A 12169-nucleotide genomic window follows, 5' to 3' on the forward strand; every position below is an offset into this window, starting at 1 on the left:
ACATTAAGCAATCCATTATTACAAATTTACAATTTTATGCGTATATTGAATCTCATCTTCTCAAATCAATAGCAACACTGAAGATGTACGTTGTTAACCTTTCTAACTTAACCGCATAAAGCCGTTTGCCTTCTTTGTACCTTGCATGTTTTTTATATATTCATTACACCTAAATCTCCTTAATTTCATATACTTCTTTTTTGTGTATATTTCCACACCAATAATTTGACGATAGAAGAAGGGCTTCCAACATAAGCTCTCTCATTTTTCCTGTAGTATAATTTTTAATGCACTTGATTAATTGCTTTAATGACATCTCATAAAAGGAGAGTCACTATTGATGAAGTCAAATCCAATCATAATTCACTGTCTCCATTACTCATAATAAATTATTGACCTTTCCGATCAAACTAAATAATAATTATTTATCAGCCAAATGACTATTTCCCACACAAGTTTAGGTACGTTATCAAAATCATATTTATAAAATTTAAAAAATCTAAAATCTCATCAATAATGTAATTATTATTAAAAATTTTTTATAAGAAATAGAAGTAAAATTATCATTTTATTAATAATATTAAAAAAATATAAAATTTATTATTTTTTCTCTTCTAAATTTTAAAAAATAATAATGTCATCTCTACCTAAAGTTTTTTAACTTTGAAAAGTTATATTTTCCCTCCAAATTTTTTCTTCACCTCTTCGGCTATCATCTCTAGCATTGACGACCTCTTCTCTCTATCTTAAACTATTGGTCAATGCACGTAAATAAATCTGAAATGGTTCTCTTCTTCTGAGATGAAGAGATCCAATGGGGATCTGGGCAAGAGATTCTAGATCTCTTTGTCAACAAAGAGATTTAGAATCTCTTCATTGAAGACAAAGAGATCTAGAGCCCAGATCTCTTTGTCAACTCTTTTCACCAATAAAGAGATTTTGTCATCATCCTTTCCAATTGTTAGAGAAAGCGGCCAAAGGGGAAGAAAAAAATTCTTAGGTTTTGGGGGGAGAGGGAAAGTTTGACTTTTGAAAATTGAAAAACTTTAGAAGAGTTAAAATGTTAATTTTTAAAATTTAGGAGAGAAAAATATAATAAATTTTATATTTTTTAATATTATTAGTAAAATAACAATTTTACTCCTGTTTTTAATAAAAATTTGAACTTCGATTGATCAATAGGTGGAATTTCAGATTTTTCAAATCTTATGAATGTAACTTTGGGATATAGCACCTAAACTTAGGTGGAAAATAGTCCATCGGCCATATTTGTCTTCCATTTACCTTACACGTTTTTCGTATTCTTACATTCTTGTATTCGAATCTTTTTAATGTTGTGTACTTCTCTGGTGTGTAAATTTCCACACCAATATCATTTGGACTTGCCCAAGTGTCCTAGATTTGTTTATCTTTAACATGGTGCTTGTATTATCTAGTGCCCAAGATGTCAAATCAACCACTGAAAATCAAATGCTATCACATTTAATTTTAAAATATGAAAGAGCCTTAAAGTCAAGATCATGTTGGCCATGTAACTTTAAGATGACAAATCAGTTTATCTAGACTTAGATGCAACCAAATAATTTGAAAATGTAGCAAAACTTATGGTTATGGGATTATAGTTGTAGATCATGAGATAATTATTTTTTTTTTGCACGTTTGATACAATTTTTAATTATTTATTATGAATAATCTCCAATTGTGACTATATGACAAATAATCTAAAAAATTAATTATTTGTGTTAAAATGTTTAATATACTTAACATTTTAGGTTTTGATTAGCAATCATAAAATTTAATAATCCAGTAATATAAATAGAAATTATTTAAATAAAGTGATATTATATCCAATTAAATAATAATATATCATCTATATATTTAAATTATATATTAAAAATATGTATACATAATTTTATTGTATATGAGCCGTGCTAATCTTATTGGGTATTTTTATTATAGATTAAATAATTTTAAAATGTGATTATAACCCACAATTAGATTATTCATAAAAACAATCCTACATATATAATAAATAATTATATTATTAAATAAACTATACTAAATAAAAAGTGATGAAGAGTTCCATGTAAATTTAAACGCAGTTATCAATACTCAATTGAAAAGGGTTAAGTATGTACGCATTCACGCGGCACACTTCTAGTTTGCCTTATTATATGGATACTTCTGTTGAGATACTTTGCTAAATGAATAGTGGTGTATGTAATTTGGTATATAAATAATGATATATAATTATATAATTAAACAATTAAAAATTAAAAATAAAATAATACATAATCACGCAAAGTTGTATACAATAAAATTTGTATACATAATTTTATTGTTACTAAATTATGTAATTAAGTTTCAGGGAGTGAACTTTAGCCCAAAACTTCTTCAAATGGGACCTCATTGTTTGATAACTCGGAGTGCATGAGCTTAAAATTGATGGGATACCCGTCATATCGGCATCTATCTGTAAGTCACAAGGATAGATGGAATCACCAAGGACATCACTCAGCTAAATATGATGGTCTATGTCCGCTTGGAAGTTTTGGAAAGAAGAATGTAATTGGCTAAAGAAGTGAATTATTTTCCAGAGCTACAACTGGGAAAACTGCAAGGGACGGCACTTTCATGTCATGTCTGCCATTAGAGGAATATGTGAATTGCAAAGTGGAACAGCTAAAAGATATCAATAAAAAGCAACCAGCTAACTGTAGCCCTGTTTAATGGGCAGGCCGAATCGATATGGGCTGGATCAAAATGAATACGGGCAGTCCATAACATATCATTATGAATGGACATTAAATACCAATCCATATTCAACCCATGCGGATACGGGTGAAATCTGCAAATTCTCGCAATCAATAAGACAAAGCATAGCTGAAATTAAATCATACTTTGTCCTCTAAACTTACGGGGAGTCTAAATCAAATATTGTAGAATTCTCAATGTCAACACAAAGCTAAAGGGAAAAAAAAAAATGCTAGAATTAATTATCGCTGTATTTCCTACTTAAACCAAACCATTGTACTGATTTCAACCGAATTGGAAAACACATAACTAAATTATCAATTTGTTTTTCCAAGCACAAACCAACTTCTTTGTACATTGAAGACTACCAATTCGAACAACTCACATAAACTCATTTGATTAACTGCGATCCTAAAACACCTTGTACAAACTGAAGAATTCACAAACAAACCAACAAATTTGAACATCAATGAGTAAAAATATGAACAACAGCGATCTTAAATCAATCAAATTAATGAACTTAAATTAGATTAAATTAGTTAAGAGATCTTACAAGTGATTGCATTAAAGGGATTTTCATGAAAAAAGAAGAGAAGAGACAAAAAGAAGCATCCGAGTAGCAAGCTTAGGGAAGCATAGCATGGTAAAAACAATATCATTTTAATTGCATATTAAGATTGAATGAATTTTGGCACCTCGTCAACCATTAAGATCCCGATAAATATAAAATATGTATGGAAAACAAAACAAAATGTTAAAAAAAATTGAAACGTTAACTCATTTGAATTAACCTTTCAATAAAGAAAAGTCAAAAGTATATAGAGTTTAAGGGAGAAGATAATGATGAAAACCAAATTAAAAGAATAAACGAAATAAATTGTGGGTAGTCATGGATATTCCTAATTCACCCTCAAAAAAGGATATTTATGCGTGTGAGTTTAAATAGTTACACATCTAAAAACTTGTAACCCATCCTTTTTTTTGGGTATCCACAAGTAACCTGTTAGGAATGTAAACAAATCAAGTCGTTGGTAGCTCGATTCGAGTAAAATATCAAAATACCTTTTAATGTTTCAAATATTTTTTTACACTAATAAAATATTGTTTTTTGCCATTCATTCAATATGTCATCGTATTTCATTAATATTTTAAAAATTAAAGATTTTAAATAAAGTTAAACCAAACTTGAGTCATTCATTCATGTATTGAGTTTAAGTTGAGATGTTATCAATTTGATAAGTTTGAACTCTCCCAAATGACAAACTCAGGGGATTAAGGGAGGTATTTAACTTTGAAAATTTTTTATTTTAGAATATTTAAAATATCAATATAACCTTTAAAATTTTATTATTCTCTCCTATCCTGTTAAGTATCATTTTTGAGTTTATTGTCAATTTTTTTCAAACCCCCTATTATATTGATGTTTAGTGCAATTAAAACAAAATTTAAAAAAACCGGCATGTGGAAATCACAAGAGATAAAAAAGATTCCAATTGATAATAAGATGAAAAATAAATAAATAAAGTGAGCAAGTGATAACTTAGATTTCAATCAATTACCAAGTTGCTGAACAAATGCAAACAAAAGCGGGAGTTCCTTGATTTGGACGGTTGGTATGTAAAGAAAAGAGAAGCAGAAAAGCCAAACAAAGAGCACAATTTCGCACTATGAGTGGTCAGCCAGCCTTAAAGGCCGCCATCGCAATGCTGAAACCTTATCTCCAACACCACCCCTCCCCTACCTCCTCTATCATTTGCTCCCATAATCATAATCTCTTTAGAATCAAACGCTCCATTTACGCCAAATCATTGGTGGGCTCCGTCTGTCTCTTGTGTGCCCCTACCTATAGCCAAAAATATGTCAGCCACTATCTTAATATGGGTGGAAATTTTTTTTTGCACTTTCCTCTCCAATCCGTACCTAAAAAGTATTAAAATAATAAAATATTTATTAAATCTTAAAATATATTTATAATAATTAAATATTTTTTAAAAATAATTAAACATATAAGAGTTTAAAAAATATAAAAAATAAATTTTATATATATATATACACACCCCATTGTCTCATCCCTAACACTGGGATTTAGTCATTCTATTCTATCTCCATCTTCGAATCTACTATGTCAAAGAATCAGTCCACTTATGAAAAATTTTATGGGCGAAATTATCACTTCTAATCTATGGCAATAGCACATGATAATTTGAGTGACCTTTTCAGAATTATTTCATAGAAATCAGAGCAAGAAAATCCGCCTCGGTTCTACAAAATCAACATACCTTGTTTCTATGCTATCGTTTTATCTTTGCTTTGTCGTTTGGTTTAATATTTGTATTACTACTGAAACATGTAATTAGTTTGTTCACAATTAATTAATAAATATTCCTAAATCGTTGGCTCCTTGCATTGAACCCAGTATATGTGATAACTGAGAATATATTCTCCACTGTATCAAATTAAGTCAATGTCTATCTACTCATTAAAACTTACTCATTAAGGCTTGGATAATCCTATCTTATATTTCTGCTGTAATTACCTAATTAATCGTAATTAAAATATATAGCAACCAATAAGAAAACTTAGTTGAAACATCTTAACCGTTGGATGTCATCTGCCTACAAAATTCTTGGGCATGACCCACAAGAATGGATGCATTGATGAGTTTGAAGATTCGTCGGTGGATAAAAGTTACCACATTGGTTGTCATTTCCCATCACTTATTTTCAAGAGAAAATGATGGCTCCAAAATCTCAAGTTTACACAGTGAAATAGGTGAGATATGTAATCATGCGCATATTTTGACAAAATGGGCATCATTAGATGTGATTATTTATGAAGATTATGTGATTAGTTCAAATCTCGGCATCAGCTCTCTTAAGCAAGCAAACACCAGAATTCACGCTGGTGAATTCTTCTTCCCCTGCCAATTATATCTCTTTTGAAATTCTTTCCCTGTACTTTTATTCCATTTGTTTTTTTACCAAATGTATTATGGACAACTTGAAATGGAGGACCCCGACAATACGTTCAACATCTGTAGTGAAGATGTTTCCTTTTCATTTGTAATGTCCTCTTCTCGCTTAACTAATATCTTACCCATTTCTGTAAAGAACACCATGCTTGTGGAACAGTCCAAAGTAAAATGAATGACACAAATTATATATACTTTGAGGTTTTAGAAAAGTACAGGAGGTTTTCAGTGAGACTTAAAAATTTTTTTTTCATATAATCCAGTATTAATTATAATTTTGATTTATTAAAATTGGTTAATTGAATATTCAAATAATGATTTACTAACGTATTTAATATGATTAATAAAAATAAATTTAATATACTTTATATTATTAAATTTTTAATGGGGTTTAAAACTCTAATACAATAGTTTTACTTATTAAAAATTGTTATTACAATTTCAAAAGTTAGTAAAATTTATAAAATCTCCAAAATTTTAAAATAAAGATTTAAGTTTGAATTTTTATCAGATTTATATAACTCCGATTAATTTGGTGCAACTAATTAAGCTTTTTTTTTTTTTTTCTTTTTTTTAACCTCAGGGTTGGTGTTGCGTTAGCATCTTTGTTTCCTCTGCCAAGAATCGGGTCAATATGATGTATTAAATTTTTAACAAGTTGAAGATATACTTATAAAGTTAAAGAGTCAAGATTACAAGAGTCCATGTCCTACTGAGTGAAGCAAGGGATTTATTGGGTTGAGATATGGTGGTTCATGACTAGGTGTACGTTTCTTTTTGGTACGAAGGAAACATTATTTGAAGTCAATTTCATAATTATTATATTAAATAAATTAAAATTTTAATTTCAAAATATTATCATAAAATATTTATATTTGAAATCTTTTATATTGTTTTTGAAACTATCTCTTGAACGTTTATTAAATATATATTTATATAAACACATACATATAATTGATCAAAGATAAAGTTATATATACAAATAAATTATGTAAGGCAATAACTTATGTTTTTTGTATTTTAAAACTATTCAATAAAATATTATTATATGTATAAATAATTTTGCATAATTTATTTGTTTAAGTAGAATTTATATATTCAAACGACTTTCCATGTGATTCCACGTGTGCTATCCACTCTAGAGTCTATACAATGTATTTTGTATACTTCTGGAAATGAGATTTTTTTTTTATTATTTTTTTTCATAGTCAAGTTTTTCATTAACTCCATAAACAAGATTCATTACTCTACTCATTAATTTCATTTACTCTCTCCTCTAGTCCCTTCTTATTTCTCGCATTTGGCTTGCTCCCATATATTTTTCAATATCTGGACATGTCTGAACGCAATGGGATTTGAAGATATTTGCAACACAGGCCTCCGTCTCGGTATTTACAGGCTGCCACAAACCCATCAGCAGCAACAGAAGAAGAAGAAGAAGAAGACACTGTTCTTGAAATATGATCATTTGTTGCCATCTCTTTCGTTAGGCCCATCACAAGACATATTGAATTCGGCTGCAAAAAATTATGCTGCGGGTAAAGTATGTGAATCTACCTGTGTGCACCAGCAGACCTCGTCTCTGAGTGCATTGTCTTCATTTTCCAACTCTAGCGTCAAGGAAGAGAGAGACTTTGCTGAGGAAGAAGTGGAGTTAGAAAGAAATTTTATTTCAAGGGTTAGCGATGAAGATGAAGAGGTCAGTCCCAGGAAGAAACTTAGACTTACCAAAGCACAGTTTGCCACTTTGGAAGAAAGCTTCAAAGAGCACATCACTCTTAATCCTGTATGGAATCTCCATAATATATAAAGATCTTTAAATATTGTTATATTTTACTCTATATGAATTATATTTCATTTTTTCTAATATTTATCAGAAGCAGAAGCAAGCTTTAGCCGAAAAATTGAATCTAAGGCCACGGCAAGTAGAAGTTTGGTTCCAGAACAGGAGAGCCAGGTTTACTTAATTACTTTACAAAGCATCAACTAGCTCCTGCAAGATTATTAATTTTCTTTCTTATCCCTGTGATTCTTCTGGCAGGACAAAGTTGAAGCAAACTGAAGTAGATTGCGAGTTTCTGAAGAAATGTTGTGAATCATTAACAGAAGAGAACAAGAGGTTGCAAAAGGAGCTGCAAGAGCTTAAATCATTAACTGTCTCGGCATCAGTTTGCATGCAATTGCCTGCAGCCACCCTCACCATGTGCCCTTCTTGTGAGAAGGTCAGCGGCGGCGGTGGCGGCGATGGCTCTTCTACAAGCCCTTTAAGTTTTAGATCAAACCCTCGCTTCTACGATTCCTTAATTTCCAACCCATCTGCTGCTTCTTGCTGAGCAAACGAAGACGCCAATCAATAACATATTGTTATGCTATTTATTCAGGACTCCTTTGTCATATATTTGGTTTAATGGATTAGTCAAATTAATTTGTAGAGTCCTGAATCTATCGATCCCACGTACTAATCCTTGTAAATTATTCTTAAAAGAATCAAGTTTGTGAATGAATCTTTCCTTGTTCGTGTTGTGGCTGTCCTTCCAAGAATGCACATCAATGAATTATGAATTATGTTTTGAATTAAATAAATATTATAGTACAATATATAATATTACTGAATCCCAATCCTATAAAATTGAAAAAATAATAATAAAATTATGTATACAGATTTAGAATATGCAAAGATTCATATCAAATCAAAATTATATCAAATTATAATCAACATGAATCAGATCAAATTAAAATGTAGATTTGACCCAAATAACTTACTCTTTTATTATTATCCATTTTGCATGGAGATGGGGCATTACTATTATAATAAAACTATATGTATCTATTTTAAATATATAAATATGTATATAATTATATATATCATCTTGTGATGACATATATAAATGTGTACATATTTATATATCTAAAATGGATACGTATAGCATTACTCATTCTTCTATTAGGGTTCTTAAATATGAATATAAAACATTTTATACACAAATTTAAGAGAAATATATTCAAATAGATTAGAAAGATTACAGTCAATTCCAAATCCGAATAGTAGTTTCCCTTTCACTTTAACATCCTAATTGTCAACTAGTTGCCATAATAATAGCAGATTAGAGATTTCCTTTTTCATAATCAGAGACTTGGTTTGAATTAGTTAGATGAAAAAAATTTCTTTTTGGTAACTAGAGACTCCGTTTGAATTAGTTAAATGAAGAGATTTTCTTTTTAATAACCAGAGACTCCGTTCGAATTAATCAAATAAGTAAACTTCGAGATACATGATTGAACTCACAATTTTTGTACTAGATAAGTAAAATTTTCAAATTTACCCTATCTAAACTCGCAAGACTCTAACAAACTCAGGCTCAAGTTGATCCCTATATTTGGTTAGAATGGATAAAAATTTAGCAAGAATTTTGACTGCAAAGATGGAGAAAAAATTCAAAAAAGACTCAGTGAATCTCATTATCATCACTCGTGACTTAACCACAATAGAAGTCACTGTTAGAAAATGACAATCAACTGTCAGTTAATGGGGTTGATCGATAGGATCAACAAAACATAGACGACCTACCCAACTCCATATCTGATCTTATCCAAGAATAAATACGTATGAGCCAATATAGACCTTTCAACTGCTTTTACTTCATTCTCCTACCATTATGAATATTGTTCCTGAAAGCAGTTTAATCTCATATAAACACATTAAAGCAGCCGATTAATACAACAAAAATGTGTGCACCTAATACCCAGTTGGGTATCCAGATAATTTGATTTTAAAGTAAGAATAAAATAATATTTAATAATATAATAATACTTAATTAAATACTTAAAATTGAGTATATATAGTTTTGCTCTAATTAATATATACAAAAAGAAATCTATACCTATATTTGCAGGCTCCACAAAGTAGATTGAATGAAAAAATGTATAAAGAAGAAAAAATTTGAGAGAGAATCTCTCTATTGTATGGATTGGCTAAGGTTATGAGGTTATAAAATATATCTCAATTTATATGAAACATCTCATAATCATAATCCACCATATTTTATTCCACTCCTAAATTTTGGGAAATTCACTTTAGCCCTTAAAACTTTAATTTCTCTTTATTGGACCCAATAATATGCTTAATTCACCATTTTCAGAAAAAACCAAGGTCATTCTCTCTTTATACATTAAACCTAAACTTTCTATATCATAGCAAACAACATTTTATTGTGTATGATTCATAAGTTCTTTTATAAACTTGCAGCTAATAAAATCGTGAGTAATTTATAATTAATCATCTTTTAATTAATAGATCATAATCAGTGTTTAGCAAGCCATCAAAACCATTTAATAAATGGAGAATCAATATTAAACTGATTATACATTTCAATAATACAGTTACCTATACTAATAGTTTATCAAAGTCATAGCACAAAAATTGTATCTATCTCAGTTATAACTTTCAAAGCAGCAATCATGTATTATTAGATTAGGGCATCCACACTAATCCAATCTGGAATGACCTTGAATATTTTCATCCTAATCATGATGTGTTTTGTGCATCAAATCTAATTGAGAATCCTTATTTTCAGCGCGTAAAATGCCATCTTAAGCACGAAATCCTTGCTGCTCCAAATCCATCTGGAAATTGATTTCTTCCTAAAATTTGTTTGAACTATAGAAAATTATGATACTAGATCAAGAGTTTAAGTAGAATAATTCAAAGCGAGAACATTTGTTACACTATTTGCGTACGTTCTCTTTCTTAAATATGAATAATATTATTGAAATAATTGTCCTCGGTATTTAGTCTCTCCTTTGTTTATTTGATGATCTTGCCTTCTAATGCATTCAAATTCAAACTACATGACAAGTATAAACTTCTAAATTAACTTATAAATTTCATTCGCATAGAATTTTCAAATTTAAAAATTAAATGTAATAAAGGGGACTATCAAGTCTATCATTTAACTGCAGTAATATAAGGATTAAAAATTTCACAATAAAACTATGTATACTTATTTTGGGTATATAACTATATACACATTTATATATGTCACATAATATTGAGTGATTTTGAATTAAAGATAAAATAACACATAATTGTATATTAAAAGTGGATACATATAGTATTGCTCAAAGTTTTTAGGGTAAAATCATAATAAGTGCATGTAAATTCAAAATTGAATGAAAGGGGCAAAACTGACTTTTAAATTCAAAATTGGAAGCAAACGTAATATAAGGGTGTTTTTCATATTTGTTAGGGTAGATTTGATTTGGGTAATATTTTAATACCAAATATAGAATATTATCTTTAAGATAAATTGCCTAAGAAATTACTAACTATAAATTATTATTATTATTATATTGTTTCAAATCAAAATTGAATGAAAGGGGCAAAACCAACTTTTAAATTCAAAATTCGAAGCAACCCTAATATAAGAGTGTTTTTCATACTTTTTTATGATAGATTTGATTTGGATAATATTTTATTATCAAAAATAGGAGATTACCTTGAAGGGTCGTTTGATTTGTGGTAAAGAAAAATAACTTTGATAATCTTTTATTATTTATAATATCTTGTTTAGTTGGTTAATAATGAAATATTATAATAATCTTCTATTATTAACGATAATATAACTGGTAATATAAGTGGTATACCACTTCCATCTTAAGTATTAAAATATTATCATGGTAATTTTAATTTTATTATAATTTTATTTTTACTTACTAATTTTTTAGCATTAAAATACATTTATTTTTAATCAATATAACAAATAATTTGAAATATATTTAAAATAATTATATCTAAGGATATTTAAGTTAAATTATATATTTTAATTATTTTATTATTTTTAATCAAACTCAATAGTTATTTATAACTATTAAATTTTATCAGACATAATAATTATTTATATCTAGTCATATTTCAAGGAATTTATATTCAAAGTAATATTTTAATTTTAGTAATAAGATATTATTCAAACCAAATGTCTCCTTAAGATAGATTATCTGAAAAATTATCGATTATAAATTATTATTATATTTAATAAAAATTAATAGATATAAATAATAATTGTATTCGGTATAAACTTCTATTAATTTATAAATTTCATTCTGCATCAAATTTTAAATTTTAAAATGAAATTTAATTATATTGCAGTAATGAAAGTAAAAACAATTTTTATGGGCAAGAAATGCACGTATATTCAAAATTTGATGAAAGGGGTAAAACAGTATTTTCAAATTAAAATGGAAAGGAAGGGATAAAATGGACTTTTTAATTCAAAATTGGAAGCAAACGTAATATTGGGCTGTATTCATATTTCTTTTTTAAGGAATATTGTAAAAATATAGTATTTATGAATAAAGATTTAGTATTTTGAATTATTAAAATATTAAGGCAACAAATAAAAGAGGTATTATCAAAAGATTGTTTTATTGTTATTATTTGAAAACAAT

At 28.2% G+C, this 12169-nt stretch overlaps 1 protein-coding gene across 1 annotated transcript; it reads left to right on the forward strand.

Annotated features, from left to right (window-relative positions):
* Positions 1-6926: 6926 nt before the first annotated feature.
* Positions 6927-8243, forward strand: LOC123228909 (homeobox-leucine zipper protein HAT22-like). Its single transcript, XM_044654402.1, has 3 exons — positions 6927-7511; positions 7603-7682; positions 7767-8243. The coding sequence occupies exons 1-3, from the start codon at positions 7074-7076 to the stop codon at positions 8056-8058; spliced, it is 810 nt and encodes a 269-aa protein (XP_044510337.1). The 5' UTR covers positions 6927-7073; the 3' UTR covers positions 8059-8243.
* The last annotated feature ends 3926 nt before the right edge of the window (positions 8244-12169 follow it).

The sequence above is a fragment of the Mangifera indica genome, chromosome 11 (assembly GCF_011075055.1).
Source record: "Mangifera indica cultivar Alphonso chromosome 11, CATAS_Mindica_2.1, whole genome shotgun sequence".
NCBI lineage: Eukaryota > Viridiplantae > Streptophyta > Magnoliopsida > Sapindales > Anacardiaceae > Mangifera > Mangifera indica.

Bases quoted from the DNA above. Each gene is read 5' to 3' on its own strand.
- LOC123228909 (XM_044654402.1), top strand. From the start codon at position 7,074: ATGGGATTTGAAGATATTTGCAACACAGGCCTCCGTCTCGGTATTTAC. The intron at 7,512-7,602 runs GTATGGAATCTC...AATATTTATCAG, and splicing joins AGCACATCACTCTTAATCCT to AAGCAGAAGCAAGCTTTAGC. The intron at 7,683-7,766 runs GTTTACTTAATT...TTCTTCTGGCAG, and splicing joins TTCCAGAACAGGAGAGCCAG to GACAAAGTTGAAGCAAACTG.